A 17,947-nucleotide genomic window follows, 5' to 3' on the forward strand; every position below is an offset into this window, starting at 1 on the left:
ACAGTTTTACAAGAAGAAGGGACTTGACAAAGTTGATGGCTGGCCATAAAACCCTCGAGTGCGGCTGGTCTGGGAGTTCTGAATCTAAAACAGCACAATGCTGGGAAACCATAGATAGAGGAAGACAAGAAGACTTTGAAATTAACACAGGCCACGTAGCGAGTATGTTGGGGGATGCCCAGACACTGGGCACCACCAAGAAGAGCCTGGCTCTGTCCTCTTTGCACCCTGCCTTCAGGCACTCATGCACACCGAGGAGATCTCCCCATGACCCCTCTCACTTTGGCAGAAGGGTTCTGTAGAAATTCTTGATGTACATCTTCCCTCTTCACCCCATAGTTCCCACTCCAGGAGATTTTATCTCTTGACCTACCCTGGCATCCTCTGGAAGCAGGATTCCCTTCTCTCACAGAAGCTTTGGCTGCTGGGACTCAATTAAATGAACACATATTCCTAAAACTGCAGTGCTCTTTCAAGAGCTCACAGCAGGTCAGAGTTCCTCTACTAGCAAAGCACTGTTGTGTTTCTGAGACAAAAGCAATAACCTTGCTTGTGACTGTTCTGCAGTTTAACTGTAGCCCTCTGATCCATGTGAGCACAGGGACAAGATGCAAACACTAAATTGTGTGTAAGAGCAGGGACACCAGGAGAGGTAAATGGCTGCTGCAACTGAGGGGCAGCTTTAGAGCAATATATAGCAGGAAACTGTAATTAAGTCTTTAGGGGGCAAAGTTATAATGTGCATTTTTAGCCTGGGCTGATAGACAAATTTTTTAAGGTAAATAATTAATAGCAACACCAAGGAATAACTAATAGCACACCATCTTGTGTGTATGGATATAAGACCTTTATTCCCTTCTGGGACTTCTGTTATGGCTTTTCCCCCTTTCTTTTTTCCCCAAGTGATGCCAATCTCAGAGGCTGCTCTGCTGACAAGATTTCTCATTTTATGTGGGGCAGAATTCTCTGCATAGTGCAAAGGCTAAGCTGCCCTAGAAAGCATTTGCTAGTTCTTTAGACTTCAAAATAGAGTTCTCTTGCTTCTGTAACCTGACAACAGAACTACCTTCTGCAATCAAACCACCCTCCCCAGTAGAGCTCCAGGTAAAGACAATGATTTGTCTGCAAGTACTGCATTAGATGGTGAGAAACCATCTCATCAACATTGTGATGGGGATCCTGACAATCTCTTTCTCCAAACACAACCAGAATACAGTGCTGGGAGTGCTGCCCCATGTCCATGACAGTCTGTTTTGTAACTTCAAGGTAGTAAATTTCCCTTTTTGCCTTTTGAGAAGTTCTTCCACTAAGAATGCTTTCTTCAAGAGGAAAGGACAAGACCCCTTTAGCTGAAGGTTTAGGTCCTCTGAAACCAAAGTCCAGCATTTAGATTCCATGGCCCATCACCATAAAAGATGTCTTACACAGCCCTCCACACTTAGGACACAAAGGTGAAGGGATGCAGGATGAAGAATGAACATGAGCTGCAGAAGTAACTGGCTGCCATTATCTATATTCTCAGGGGAAATGCCAGTTTGTGCTCAGTCCCATTTTCAAGTACAATCACCATGCTAGTTATCACATGAGATATCACAACAATTGGCAATAAATCTCAGCCACAGCAGGCTCCATTTGTCACAAACTGCTTCCTACCATTGCTTATTCAATAGAGCATATATTTTTAGTGTATGATATTTTGCTACTATTTTATTTTGCATATGCTTCATTCCTGTGCATGTAGAAATGTCCAGGTGTAAAAAGAGCAGAAAAAAATTGTAGATGGAGAAAAGGAAAATTGATCATAACTCACATTGTATATTAAAACTAGCTGCATGTAACACATCATCTACAGGTATGGAAGAAAAAAATCTTTACGACAGATTATGCTAATTAGCTAATTATAGATAGATGATAGACCAGATCCCCATAAGGGATGACTACAGTAATATCTTAACTGAGGAGCACTTGATGACCTTCAGTGGACTCAGCTTCATGACATCTCCCTCATTACATTTCTCCCACAAACTGTTGTAGTCACCACTACGATCCTAGCAAGTCTATTCATGTTTCCTAATTTGGCGAAGAGCAAGACCAAAGACATTTAACAGAAGTTACTCTAAAGTGAAAATTATGTAGGAATGGGTTTGCAAATAATGAACCAGCCTAATGCTTTGTAGGTTTCTTATTTTTGCTGCTGGGTTTGCATGCTAAACTGAGCAAGAAAACATGGATCAAAATTAATACAAAATTAATCATGTCAGCTTACAATTTATTGAAACTAACCATGAAATATAGGAGGTAAAGTTGGAAATACCTGCTGTGGTTCTAAAAGCTTTGATATCTGTGGCATGTTAAAGTGTATTTGTGATTTTTTTTTATTGCATGATATTATAGGATCACAGAATAATTGAAATTATCCAGAGTATTTGGAGTTATTCTAACTGTTTCAAGTAGAAACAGAGTTTCCTACAGAGTACCACAAGAAAGAAAAAAATAATATCAAAGGGAAATCCCTCAATAGTGAATATCTGAGAAGATTATAGTACTGATGTAAGAGAGAATTAATTTCCAAACTGTGAAAACCAAAGAACACTCTCATCTATCAGTACACACTCTGCACTGGCATATTCTATTGACCAGTCAGCTCACCATTCTTTTGAGACCATCACATCCAAAGTATGATCTCTAACCCATTCTTGTAGATGGAGCAAAGTATTAGGTATATATGATTGTGAATTTCTTGCAGACTTAGATTACCTTCTCTAGATTTGTACAATCAATCATAAAACAGCTCTCTGGCAATATCACATTTTATACAAGGCTGCAGGCAGGAGGCCTTAAGCACTGGATCTGATTAATTTCCTCTTACAGGGGTCAGTCCTTACATTCAGTATCACTCAAGGTTGCTGGATGTGGCACCTGATTAATTTACATCTCAATTTTATGTGGAATTCAGGCACATGCTTAGTTTTGCACAACATCCAAACTCACAGGCTACAGTGAGAACTGCACCTGCAGCTCCTGTGAACACTGAGTTTTCAGATCTGATCTGTGACTGCACTACCCAAAATCTAGAAATCTATATCCCTGTCAGGACCTGATAACCAATACATCAAAAGAAGGACAGAGACAGAAATTACTTCTTAATAACGTCACTGCTTTCAAGATGCCCTTTACATGGCTGATGTTTCTGTAGAAAACTTTAGAGTGAACATCTGAGCCTGCCCTAAATGTTTCTGTCAGATTCTCAGTAAGGTAATTACTAAAAAACTTTTAAATGTTAAAAATAGCAATCATCTGAGAATAAATATGGGGGTAAATTTATGTTGGAATATCTCTTATAGGAAAAAACCTCCTTAAAGCCTCACATTAAAAATTTGTATTTCTCTGGGCAGTGCTTTACTGAAATTACTAAAATGTTACATTTTACAAAATGTTTTTTCCCCTCCCCCAAGTTTCCTGAAGAGAAAGACTCTGTTGCATGTTTAAAATATCAGGAACATTATGACACAGCAGGGTAAAAGCAAGAAAAAACTCAACACTCTTTCCTTCCAAATGGCATATTTATGCTGTACATAAAAAATAATTATGTTAATGATGCAGAATGCACTGGGGTAATGCACTCAAGTTATACACAATTTATTTTCATATTCTTGGTTCTTAGCATTTCTGCATTCCCAAAACCCCTTTTCATGGCTTTCTGTTTTCCTCTGTTTTTCATTTATGTTTCTGTGCAGTAAATTCCAGATGATTTTCTCCTGCTCAACTCCTCTGTCTCTCTTCAGGATAAAAAGGATTTATCAGTCAGCATGCACAACTAGCAATTCAGGTGAGTATTACGTGACACAACTATCTTTTTCTTACTGTAGCCAGGGTGGGGATTTTTTGGAATTAAAACTTCTCTGTACATCTGGGTTTTCATTGTAAGTGCCTGACACATCTTTACTGACTCAGGCTTTTCAAAGAAATCAGAGGATAATTTCATGGACAGAAGTTATCATAAATTTCTATAAGGTTCAGAATGTAGAAGAACAAAGGCTTATGGGTCTAGTTTGAAATCAGATATAAATTTTCCTGAAGTTGGCACTGAAGTGCTGAATACTTCCTTTTGGAAATATTCACTTGGCACTGAATATTTCCTTTTAAATAAAATGATCATAGAATCACAGAGTGCTTTGGGCTGGAAGGGATCTTTAAAGATCATCTAGTCCAACCCCTCTGCAATAAGTAGAGTCATCTTCACTAGACCAGGTTGCTCAGAGCCTCATCCAGCCTGATCTTCAGTGTTTGTGGGGATGGGGCATTTATTTACAACCTCTCTGGGCAACCCGGTCCAGTGTTTCATCAAACTCATTGCAAAAAACTTCTTCCTAATATGTAGTCTGAATCCAATGCCCTCAAGTTTAAAACCATTACTCATTATCCTACGACAAGACGACCTACCAGAATTTCTGTCCCCTTTTTTCTATGAGCCCTCTTTGAGTACTGAAAGGCCACAGTCTGATGTCTGCCCAGAGCCTCCTCTTCTCCAGGCAGAACAACCTCACTCTCTCAGTCTGTATTTCACAGAGATGCTCCTGCCCTCCCTTCACCTTTGTGCCCCTCCTCTGGATTCACTCCAACATGTCCATGTCCTTCCTGTGCTGGACTACAGCAAGCCCTGGAGTGCCACAAATAGCATGGGGTATGTTTGTGTGGTCAAATACATGGAACCATTAGTATGTAAATTTTCAATTACATAATTAAATTAATATCAAATGACTAATGTTCCAAAGAAGCTTTTTAAAAATACTGACCTACTTGTCCACCACTGCAATAAATTTATTTGCATTGTAAAACATTAATTTCTAGTTATATTGTAAAAATACAAGTTCTATATTTTACAAAACTGGAACTTATGCTTATGAAGCAATACATTCTTTTTAAAGTGGTTTTGATATTCCAAATGCACTGAATTCCTAGTATGCTGAACAGACTACTTCAGGCGGGTTGGTGGGTGCCATATATCACTGGATTTAGTCTCCAACGTGTTTGAAATAACAGCAAATCCCAGTTATGAGTTCTAATATTTTCTAATATTCTAATATTCCTTTGAATTATGGTGTGTGACTCCAGGTCCACTGAAGTAGTTGAAAAACCATCTTTTTACTTAGCTTTCTGGATCAGCCTGCTTCTCCCAGAGCCATGCAGAGAACCTCTCTTCTACTCACCTGCTTCTCCCAGCTACTGTTCAGCTTTGGGGACATATTTCAGCTCACTCTTTATGTTCTGAATCTCTGACAAGTTGACAGCAAGACCTGGAAGTTTCTTAGCTCCTGGGAGCAGTTTCTTCTCTTTCTCCTCCTCTGTTGAAGCAGGAGCATTCTGCACAAAAGGACACCAGTGACCTTCCTGCTGCAATAGCAATCTCTTGAACATGAGCATAGATCAGTTATTTGAAAAACAGGAAATGATGTTTTTATTCTAAAGGCAATCCCAGTGGAAAAAGGGGTGGAGTCATGAAGAGATAAGTTATTTTGTTGGTTGTTGTCTACAATGTCTAAAAACATTCTAAAAGAATGGAAGATGCTCAGTGTAGAGGAATGAGGTTTAGAATTTATAATGCCAGGCAATTATATTTCTAGAAAATAACTGGAGAATTAAAGGCAACTTTAAATCTTTCATATTTTAAATTATAAAAAAGCAGAAAAACCATTTTTTATCATCTAATTCCTTTTAGAGTTTCACAGTTGCCCGACACTTGGAGAGGAAGATCATCGTGTATTTCTGCAGCTCTGGAGAAGAGTGTTGATAGTGGGTTATGGACTCCAAAAGCTCCATGCAAGATCAACATGAGTTGAAATTTAACTTTTCATAACTTCAGTTGCAAGACCAGAAGGGGTTTGATCATTTTATATTTGAATTAGGGTAGTGCTGCATGGCTATTTTGCTGACATGTGAAAATGCCAGTTAAATAACAGCAACTACACAACAGTGAGCAACTCAGCTCATTTCCCAATGGACCACAGTATTTCAGCCCTTGGTACTTCCTCAGCTCTACTATTGCTTCTAGATGAGTAGAGCAGGTATTTTAGACCATTTCTACTCTAGACTGGGTAATCTTTCCAAGGAGTAGATTTCCAGACATGAGTGTACTGTTGTTCCAGCCTGGTGTGTATTTTATAAAGGTGACATAAAGGAGGAATCAAGTACATGTAGAGATTAATTTCTATTTTACTATAAATAATTTCATTATGAAATTATTTTTTCATTTTTGATTACTCTGTGAATGTCCTCTTGTGATGGGCTTTTTAGAGTTCAATCATGATTCAGATTTATTAGCCACCCTTTTTGAAAAGGGGAATTAACTGTGAACAGTCAATTCTTAATATTTAACTTAATTTTTAAAATTCCAACATTACTTGTCAAATATTATTGGCCAGTAAACCCCTCTTTTTTTTTTCTCTGTTGACTAGTGGACTAATGCTAATCAGGAAAAAGACTGCAATGTCAAACAAACAAGGTATTGGAGAAAACTGTCATTTTCTTCCTATCTGATCTTTAAGGACTTTCCTAAGATCACCAGATATAAGAAAATGGAATTGATAATTACATTTCTTGGCTTGGTAGACTTGTATTATCTTTTCTCACATTTTAGCTAATGCACTATTAATTATTCCAAGATAATACTAATAATATTTGACTATTTTTTGCTAGATGATTTCAAATCCCAGCCAGTAATTCATCCCCAGGAACTGTATGTACTGCCTCATACGTGGTTTAATGATCTAACATCCTGAAACAGTAGTAAAGCACAGCAGGAGTATAAGTAAATTGGTACAAAAGCTGTTTGGAAGGATACACAAAATTGTATCAGTAGTCAAAGATGTAATGAGCTTGCACTGTTTCCTTTGACAGTTTTCCTAGATAATCTGAATTATCAGGGGAAACAAGTACTCCCTGAACCCAGCAGTACTTATTAGTACATAGCAGAAACTATCTAAAAAATCCCATTTCAAGTCATGTGCTATACCATTCCTCTTGTAGAACAAGTGGTGCAAGCTTTGTGCTCCATAAATTGTTGTCAGCTTTCTCTTCCATCTCAGATGTTTGCTGTTTAGGACCTCACTGCTCCCTGTATCACTCACTCCATGTGCAACACAGAGCTGAGCTTAGACTAAAGCCTTCAGTTTTATGGAAGGAAGCCTGAGGAGTTCCTTAGATATACAATAAGGGTTAAAAAATACAAGCATGGGAATGCTCTGACTGAAGAAGAGTTATTTCCTGTAATTCCCACCCTCCATTTCTTTTCATGTTAACATGTCTGCTCCACTGACCTTCAAAAATAGACATTCCTGTCTGACTCCACCACCCCTTTGAGTAAGATCCATATTCCCCTCATCTCCTATGTCAAGGCTTTAAAGTACAGTGGATAATGCACTGTTAGCAGTGATTATGCACTGCTAGCAAAAGTTGCATTTGCCTAAAACTGCTCTGAAAAATCATGAGCTGTATGGCAAAACTTAACAAGATGAGAAAATTGAGAGGACAAGTTCACTGGTAGCATTTTTATTCTATTCCTATAACAAGATCTCTGTCTGAAGTGTTTAATCCCATTGGTTTGGTTGAGTATTTCCCATAAAACCTGGGCCAAGATCTTCCATAATGTCTGTCTCCTATAGGTATTCATGCAGCTGAGAAACCATCATTCAATTACCCAAACAAATGTAATTATCAGCACCAGTCATTTATTTTATTTCTCAAACATTACTAGAACTCACACATGCTATATTAGTTTCTGCTTAATAACATCCACTCCTTCACCAGTTAATTACTGCAGAGAGAATATGCTTTGATTCCTTTCCAAGGGAGAAAGCCACAATATCTATTCAAGGTCATTTTGTATGTTTGTTTTCTAAATCTTCTGAAGAGCCAAGTCAGCCTAGGTTTGATTATTTCAGGAAAGTTCTCTGTGAACAGAGCACTGTTTATATCAAAATATGGCAAAATTCAGAGAAAAAAAATCTGCCTGAGACAGGAAAAGAAGAATTGGCTCTTACACAGCCTGTCCTGCCCTTGGCTGTGAGGAGCAGTGGGAGCTCTGGCCCAGCAGGATGAGTTCTCATGTGGGGACTGTGAATCCAAACTAATTAAACTGTCCAGGAAACCAGGAACACCCATCTTTTTTATCTTGCTTGGAATATCTACAACTACATTTTCTTCCACTGTAGGTGTTAGGGTCTCATTTATTATTGAAGTTAATGGTAATTAAGATGCTCTAATATGATTCAGAAATATAATATCTGTGTTTAATCATAAATTTTGTGATCAATGTTAGTTAAGGTATAAATTGGATTTTATATTCAAACCTCAGTGTTAAACACTTCTGTAAAATACAAGCATGAAAATACAGAATTCAGTCTAAAATGGAGTATTTTCACCCCTGGGCAGATAAATAGGTTTGGAATTTCTGTTTTAACTTGCAAGTGTCTTCACATTCAATTTCTTCTTGTTGATAAACCTTCTAAAAAGCGTTGTGTTTGAAAACCAGTTTCCAATATTGTTAAGCTGTAACAATAAATCACACCACAGGGTGACAGATAGCAGCAAAGTCTTCCGAAGCCTTGCTATAACTTTTCCTGCTGTATCTCATCATCTCCCATCTAGAGAAATACTGCTGGTGAAATCCTGGCTCTCTCCCCTGACAGCAGATATTATCCTGCTGGGGAAGCAGAGCTACACACCTTTAAAACTGTTTATGTTCCTATAGGTGCCTTGGCACCAAAAGCAGAACTATTTATACATGAAGTGTTAGTAAGTGGCCATTTATTTCTGTGAATGATCAGTGCATGTCCGGCTCTGGTACCTAAGATGGGTATGTGGAGCTATAAGATCACTTTAAAGGCTTTTTCCATTTTATGGCAGGGATTCTCCTCAGAAAAAAACAAATCAAAAAACCTTTTTTGCTTACCTCCTCTACTTCTTCAGGTGTAACTTCTTTTCTTTTATGAGGGTGGCCTGCACCAGGGCGAAATGCTCCCATTGGGATGTTAATATTAGCCTGTGAGAAGGAAATTTGATGCATTTAATAGTGACTGATAAACGAAGATACAGTTGGTAAATGGCAAAACTCGAAAGGAGTGGGACAAGCATACAGACATTATCATGCTTTTTCCAAGCACTTATGTCTTCAATGTATGCATCATCACACCACTCCTGTGGAAAGAGAAGTGCTTTCATCTCCATTTGCAAGAGAGAAAGTGAAAAAACAAACTAGAAAGCTTTCAAATTTCTGCATTTTAGACTAATGCTTTCTGATTTCATTGAACTTTAAAACAAATGAGTACTGGACACTAAAGAGTCTTTAGGCACCTAGGTCTGCTTCAGTTTGGTCAAGGTCAAACAGAGAGTGACTGCCAAAAACAATGTTTAAGTGTAAATCATGCAAATCCTTCAATAACAACCAATGACTGGAACACTCTCCATTCTCTAATGACACCACTTTTCACCTCACTTAATCACAGGTATCTTAGAAGGGAAGCCTGTCCTGTGTCATCTTAAGCCATAAGTATTTAAAATGTGATTTTACCAATAAAATTTACCCACACTTGCTATGAACTACAAATACTTGAACCAGCTCCAACACCAGGCAGACCACTGGCCCCTGGCTTCTGCAAACTCCCTCCAGAATTACACCCACACAACTGCATCAATCTCATCCTTTATCTGGGGCAGAAAGCCAGCAGCCATAACATAATTGGGGCTGATAATAGATATCTTAAAAGTAAAAATTTTGGGGAATAGAATAGCACAAAACACTGCTTAGGAAAGAGCAGCTGAAAAGTATCCATTTCCCAATGTGACCCAGCCAAGATTGTTTTAAAAGTCAAATGGCACGATCAACTAAATGCACAATTTATACTTATTCTTATCTCGTGATCTCAGAAGAGAAGCTGCTCCTAGGAAATGTCATCAAAATACCATGACTCCCACTGGTAAAACCAGGGGTTGAATCGGTAATGTTACGGAGCAGAAGCAGAGAGCCTTCTAACAGAGAGCTCTGCTCTTGTCCTTTACCACCTGACTGATCTGCACTAAATGAAGACAAATAATCCCATCCTCCTGCTCAAGTTATGGTCTTGCAGATCATGACCCACTTGGGCAACCACAGGAAAACAGCTCACGGTTTTCAGTAACAACAACTGTTCTGACAGCTGTAATCAAATGACAAGCAAGTCAAAAATCCATCTGCCAAGAAATGAATGCTTTTCCCTCTATTCTGCTTACCTGTTTCCCATTATCTTATTCATGCAAGATGACACTGTCATTTCAGCGGGGCTGCCAAATATCTGCAGGGTCACAGACAACCAGGCATTTGTTTCATAAAGGTCTTCCACTGGGCATTAGTTTAGATACTGTGAAACTTTTCACCTGCACTTTTAAAGTTCCATGGGGACAGGGCATTTTCAGCCTCACAGTTCCTAACTCTCTATTTCATTTATGGGTGAAAAAACCCCAGCTTTGCCGTTTCTAGTTTTAAGTAACTGCCCCACCAAGCTCTCGTATCTCCAGACAGCTTCGATTTTTGGAACCGGAAACTTCTCTGCAAATTACAGCTAGCATGGTCATACAAGTTTGCAGAGTTGAACCTTTAAGAGATATCTCTCCTTGTGGTGCACATCCGGAACTTGGACATTCCTTCCCCTTGGAGGCAGCCAAAGCAGAAGCCAGCCTCCCACAGAACACTACAGCCCTTGCATTTCCCACTGTGACTGACAGACCAGCTGCAACTAAAAGTGGTTCAGAAAGCAAAAGTCCCAGGCTGCTAATTAAATTCAATAAAGAACTCTTTGGTCTGCTTCAGCACTTTCCCAGTAATCTGTGTCACACTAATGCAGTTTGTACTTTTCTGTCTGCAGTAGGGACATTCATGCCAGAGTTTGAGCAAGAAGTATGCAGTTTTGACAAAATAATTTAGTAAAATGAGCATCCTTTAAGACATAGTTAAAAACAGTTTGGATCTGATAATACATACTGTAAATTAAAATATTTCCAGTATGAAATGAAAATATGACATTTCCAAACAATTCCTGACCACAGGTACCAAAGTCCTGAGCTGTCAATCTCTCTTAATCCGGAGCTGGTCCTGTCTTGCAGATGAGCAGCTGTGTAATGTGTGTGCCAAATTCTGTACAGCAGCATAGCCCTGCAAGGACTTGTGCTGTGTTGCGTAACAACTTCTGTTGTTTAACAAAAAGACAATTCTGTTTTAAAAATATGTTTCAAGACTTTTGTCACCTGTGAGTTGAGATGGAGATATGACCCTAGTGTATCTCCATCCAGTAAAATGCTAAATAGGAAATTTTCTGTTCTAGACTCTGGAAATCCTAAATTATAATTGCTTTAATCAGAGTTTCTAGGTGCAATTGTAATGTTTATCCATACTAATTATGAAAACTATTGAGTTTGACTCTTCCTTTGTTTGAAAGGTATACCATATTTAGTGCCAGGCAGTTTTTGCAATGACTGGATAGGTGGGTGCACTGATGTACTCTACCAGGCTCCTTCTGAACAGACCAAAGGAAAAATACCTGTACAAATTACATACTAATATATTGCTGGTTTGACTCAATTGAATTGGTACTTTGAGATTTTTTTGTGTGCTCTTCTTTCTGTTTTTTAGAGAGAGGGCATTAACGTTAGGATTCAGCTGATGCAGCTGTGCATGAGTTGAGGACTGTTATGGATAAGTCCTTCACAACATCACAGTCATTCCTGGCTGTGCAGATGAATGACTGAGTAATCTGCAAAGACACTTTTGTAGAAATTAATGGGAAGGAAGGAGGGAAGGAGGGAAGGAGGGAAGGAGGGAAGGAGGGAAGGAAGGAAGGAAGGAAGGAAGGAAGGAAGGAAGGAAGGAAGGAAGGAAGGAAGGAAGGAAGGAAGGAAGGAAGGAAGGAAGGAAGGAAGGAAGGAAGGAAGGAAGGAAGGAAGGAAGGAAGGAAGGAAGGAAGGAAGGAAGGAAGGAAGGAAGGAAGGAAGGAAGGAAGGAAGGAAGGAAGGAAGGAAGGAAGGAAGGAAGGAAGGAAGGAAGGAAGGAAGGAAGGAAGGAAGGAAGGAAGGAAGGAAGGAAGGAAGGAAGGAAGGAAGGAAGGAAGGAAGGAAGGAAGGAAGGAAGGAAGGAAGGAAGGAAGGAAGGAAGGAAGGAAGGAAGGAGCTGGAGAGAAAATGGAATGAAATCCAGAAACAAACAACAACAAAAAACCCAGAAACCTCCTCACCCTTACCTCTGGGCAAAGCCAAGAGTGTTTAAATATAGAATAATTTTCAGTCAGAGCTGTTCACAGCCTTTAGTACAGTGAGAAGGGGAGGTCAGCAATTGTTTCCAGAAATTAACATCCTTTGGTCCTCTATTGCCCCAAACTACTCTTGGGAACCAGTTGCTGCCTTTAACTCTTACACATCTGTATTTAGTAGCTATTGGGAAGTGAACATTTTTGTCCATATCTAGCACAGTCAGAAAAAAGCCATTTCAGAGACAGAACACCATGAAACACTTCAGTTAGTGAGGTGCCACTACTTTCCCTTTGCTGCAGCATGATGTACATTCCCCAGGGCACATCAGTCCTATTATACCAGCACACAATAGCAAAGGATCATAAGATATGAATCACAATGTAGAAAAGTAATGTGACATTTTGAGTCATAGTTCTTAGACTGCTCAAAGTGTAAAAAGCATCAATTCAGGTGAAAGTCTCCCTACTAGAACCACCTTTGACCCAATGCTTAATAGATATATTTTAAATTTTTGCTGTAATTTTTCTCATTATTCAAGTCACCTTTGCAAAAAAATAAAATTTCTTAAAATATAATACTTAGTGCTTAAATTTAATGCATTTTTAAAATGAAAAACCTAGGAGCATTGTTTATATTTAGAAGTTGGAAGCCATCCTAGAAATAAAATGCAGCCTATCATTACATCTTTAAGAAAAAAAACGTAAACCAATTAATTCCTTAGAAATGTTTGTATGTACCTGTGGAGATTAAAGGAAAAATGTAAATAAATACTTTTCAGCTATTAAAGATCCATATTTTTTCAATCATACAAACATTTCTATAGTCATTGTAAAAGAGGGATTTAAATTGAACTGAGTGAATTCAAACATCTGGCAAAATGGCATTTTTTTCTAATTTCAAGTGTACAGTATTTTTCATGCCTATTTTGGTAGAATTGATGATGATGATAAAGAGAATCTGGATTTTCACAGTGCCTTGCATCTTTAGTATGATGCCTAGCCCCTGGCTGATTAATCTTGATACTCCAATCCATTGCATTAGTATTATCTCAAGAAAACAGAGAACAAAGAAGACTTCAGAAATTCCATTTTGTGTTTCTTAGGTAAGGCAACTTGAACTCCTAGTAAAATTTCATTGGAAGTACATTTTACAAAATACATGAGAATTCTGTAAGATTCTTCAGTTGAGAAGATATTTTGGCCTTTTGACAAGAACCAATGATAACATGAACTAAACACGTTCTTCATTACCTTACTTCATGATGATGTTGGGATAATTCTCCAGCTGTTTATTTTATAAGTATGCAAGTATCCTTATAAGCAAGAAGTGTGCAACAATCAACTCCATCTTCCTTCAATATATCATTGAAGAAGTTATGTGGCAGACAAGAATGTTTCAAATTAAAAGATCTGTGTTCCTCTCATTTTCCTTGGGTTTCTAAATAAAATGCTTCTTAAACAATTATTTGAACTTGAAGGTTTTTCTCCTTAAGAATGCAAACATGAAAAACTTCACCCATGCTATCTTTTTAGCCTATCATTCTCCCAGCATTATATTGGCTTTGTGGCAAATCTAATGGTTGCAGGAATTATTTTTACTTAACAGTTACACAGATGCATTACCATACTTTTCTTAGATGATCCTCCACTAGGCATAATCTAACACTGCGAAGACAAAGCAAACAAGTGATTAATTAACCTATCTGATCCAGTTTTTCTATCAGTTCAGATCAAAAGATGATCTCCAGGTCACGCTTTTTCAGTGCTTTCATATCTACTAAGCTTTTCACTTTAACAGAATAACCCCAGCTAGCACTCCTATGGTGCTTTGTCTGAGTAAAAATGCAATCTGCCAAGCAATGGAAGATGATATTTATTATTTTATTATATTAAAAACATAAATGCTATCTCTTACCTGAATGGCTTTGACATGTGATGCTGGTTGTTTTGACATTTTTACGACAGAGGCTTATCCCTGCAAGCAAAATTGGAAAGTGTTACAGGCTCTGACATTCTGATAGCTGTGGAAGATAAGCTAGAACTTAACCCATGCTGCCTCTTGACAGGCATCCATTTCATCTGCCCAGCTCCAGTTTCCATCTCAGTTTCCAAGCTGCTTAGTTATTCCTTCTGATATCAGGAGGAGACAGAACACCTGAGCTTCACCAATTAATCTTTCATAGCCACAAATGAAGCTATCTCTTTCACATTAAAAACAATAATGAGTAGAGATAAGGAATCTCTCAAACCTTAACAGCACTGTAAAATGAGTAAGAATTAAAGGAAGCTTTTGAGGATAAACAGTGTATGATTAGCTCAGTCACAGTATGTGGGAATTATTAGAACTTTCAGTTTTATTATTATTTCAGTAGTATTAGTTTAAGCCTTCTCTCAAATAAAACATAACTTGTTAGAAAATATTGATAAATGCAGACATAACCATTTTCTGACTCAATCCTTGCAAAACTTTAATGCCTGTGGACTGAAAGTTATCAAGACGGTCAAACAGAAACGTTCTCCTTGACAATTGCTAGAGCACAAAGTAGCCTCCCTTCAAAGTTTTGGATCATATAGATTCATCCATTTTCTTAAGCAATAAGATCAAAAATAACATATTTTTCCATATAATTTTATGAGGTGGAGAAATACAGACTGATACACTATTATTATACAATAGCAAAGGGAAATACACCAAAGTAAAAAGGAAGAAATCTTATTAGCAGATGATTTGAAACACCATCTCAGCCTTTCATTCTCTCACTGAGAAGTTACATTTTAACAGGACTAGAGTTTCATCAAAGTCTTGTTATTTAACTATTACAATATAAAGTAAGGCAGTAATTCTAAAGGCTGAGAAATTAATTCACCAGAAAAGTCACAGATCACCACCAAACTACAGCACATTTTTGATACTGTATTTAATCTTAGATAGGCAGGGAATAATGAGAACAGAAATAAATGACGTAGGAGAGAATAGCAGAAATACACTGAGAAATTAAAAGTGTGTAAAGACTTGGCTACCTCAAAGAGTATAACTGCCATATGAGGCAGTCCCCAAAATACCAGATGAGTTGTAGGTTGGCTTCAACTTAGAATATCAGCAATATCAGCCTGAAATTGTATTGCTGGGACTGACTAGAAGACTTCCTCCTGCATATTCTCACATCAGTTTTAAATCTGTGCAGGATGCTGAGCAGAATTAAAAATACAAATGACCTGCCATTAGAGGTCTCCCTCTGGTCACACTCTCAGCTGCAAAAAGTGGTGTCCAAACCCACACAGCATTCAGACAGATGACAATCATATTCATAAATTGTTTGGGTTTAAATTGCTTCTACTAAATTAATAAATCAGAAAAAATCCCACTGTGCAAAATAAAATCAGCATTCTTTTAATGAGCTTTATACTGTGGTTTTATATATGCAATCTTCAAATGAGAGGGAGTTTTTAAAACTTCAGAATTTACTTTAGGGCATGTAATCTCAGCCACTGACATTTGTGATAAAATTCAAACACATTTCAAAAACACAAAAGGATTTACTAGACTCTATCTCCTTTAGTTTTGAAAATCTTTCTTAGGCATATAAATAACTGTTCCATTGATCAGTGACTGTATTCCAAAAAAAACACAAAATAATTCCCCAACTGACTGGGAAGATAGAAGTCATAATACAGAATGTTTAATTAATTTTTAATCAAATTCCCATCTTTCTAATCCGAATGAAAAATGGAAACAAAAGCACATTTAAAAATGTTTAAATAACATTTTGTTTAATTAAACATTTTGAAGCACAGTGGATCTACTTCCCAAACACTGTCACAAAGAAATTCTTGCCAAGATGTACTTCATCTTGCATGCCTGTGCATTGCAGAAACACCCCTACACACCTCTTGGGGCACTTAGAGATAAATGGCAAGGATTTACCCTGAACCTCAGCTCTGAAACAAGCCCAGCATTAGTGCTCCTCAGCGAGGTGCTCTGGGTTCACAAGCAGCCAGTGCTGGAAATTACTGCAATCAGACACCGATGCCTAAAGAGGGATGCATGATACAATTGTGTAGGACTGCTTTTGGAGGAGGTGATTTTCCTAGCAGACCGTGCTGTCCTCATTACCGCCACAGAAATCAGGACAACAGCACACTACTGAGTAAAAATAGATCTCTGGCTCTTTCCCCTTCCCTCCCTTCCCTGAATTTCCTTACAGAGCAATACTGACCATCAATCACAGGAAAATAAGCCTTAGATTACACAAGCATCCATTACAGAAGTGATAAGTTAATTTTTATCAATTCCTTTGCTCTTTCACCACGTGTCTCAGAGAGAGACAGTCAAGAGTGCTGCACTGATTGTATTATTTCTGGTATTCCAATCAGCTCTGCAAACTTGAAAAAAATCCCACGTCACCCTCATTTCTACAGCAGGATTTAACATCTCTGGCAGGCAGAGAAATGCAGACACGCAGCCTGTATTCCCTGGTGTCTTTTTGGCCTCCCCACACCTTACCTTTTACCTTTTATGGGCTGCATGCTGAGCCAAACTTAGAAAGCAGTGGCAGCATTAGTTCAATTTGGAGCTGGTTTATGGCAACCTTCCCTTGCAAATTCCCTCGCTTTGCAGTGAAGTACTCACGAGCAGGACTACTTGTGAAATACAGGACTATTGCAGGGGAATAAATGAGTGTTTTGAAGGAAAACTTTGTAAAACAAAGGAACCTATCTTCTGTCTCTCTGCTAAAAATAATTTCTGACAGAGCTGCAGTAAGATAATAAGCTGATTTATTCAATTTGCTTTAAATACGATATCATAATGCCATCTTTTGTAATGCACACAAGAGATGTACAGTAGCACACAGACAACAGCAAGAGCCCTCCCCCTGCCCCAGCTGGAAGCTGTCCTCTCCCCCCACTGCATGCACAGCATCAAGCACAACGGGCATTTTGGAGACAGAACTGCAGTGTATTATCTTATTAAAAGACTTTGACAGGAACTACATGACTGTGAGACCCAAGCAATTTAATGAAAGAAGAGAAACCCCTACTCTGCAGCTTTCAGCCTGTTACACAAAAACTTATTACAAGCTCTAGGCAAATGTGGTCACATTTTCTGTAATACATACACAATAATCTGTGTTACAGCTGCCTGTTAGGCTTAGTGAAAGAAACCGCTTAGATCAAAACCATAATATTTCACTAACTATAATAAACATACAGAAAACAATAGCCTTCTGCCTATCTACTACAATATTCAAACTCATACACAATTCTTATGAGTCATGAGGTATTTAAGTGACTTTTATTTTAAATTTTTAGATCCCCACAGACTATGAAGTAATAGCAATCTGCTCTGAATACTCTGATGCACTGCATGAGACATTAAAATAGGCAGAAAACCACAACTATTGTAGTAAACACAGCAATTCCTAAAGAGTTTTCATGAGGGTCTTTCAAGATTTTAATTGACCCCTTCAAGAGTAGCTAACTTATTTACTTATATAAAAAAAGTTCCAAACCGTCAAGTGAGTATGCACACCTCCTTTTGATGCTGAAAGAGGTACCTTCTTCTACCAGCTGAGGTATTGACTGTGACCCTTTTAATGTGTCTGAAATAGCTCCGATGCTTTCAGCCTGGACGGCACTGAGTGCTGCTCCAGGCTGGAGTGGGACTCGGCAGA

General features: G+C 38.2%; 1 protein-coding gene across 1 annotated transcript in view; it reads right to left on the minus strand.

Annotated features, from left to right (window-relative positions):
- The window catches only part of SMPX (small muscle protein X-linked), a 41,762-nt gene extending 23,815 nt beyond the window's left edge, over positions 1–17,947 (minus strand). Inside the window, exons 1-4 of the mRNA XM_059465813.1 lie at positions 17,806–17,947; positions 14,191–14,250; positions 8,951–9,040; positions 5,211–5,364 (exon numbers count right to left, since the gene is read on the minus strand). Of these exons, the coding sequence (XP_059321796.1) occupies positions 5,224–5,364; positions 8,951–9,040; positions 14,191–14,229 (270 nt within the window). The 5' untranslated portion in view covers positions 14,230–14,250; positions 17,806–17,947 and the 3' untranslated portion in view covers positions 5,211–5,223. The remainder of the gene's footprint in view (positions 1–5,210; positions 5,365–8,950; positions 9,041–14,190; positions 14,251–17,805) is intronic.

Source organism: Ammospiza nelsoni, chromosome 2 (genome assembly GCF_027579445.1).
Source record: "Ammospiza nelsoni isolate bAmmNel1 chromosome 2, bAmmNel1.pri, whole genome shotgun sequence".
Classification (NCBI taxonomy): domain Eukaryota; kingdom Metazoa; phylum Chordata; class Aves; order Passeriformes; family Passerellidae; genus Ammospiza; species Ammospiza nelsoni.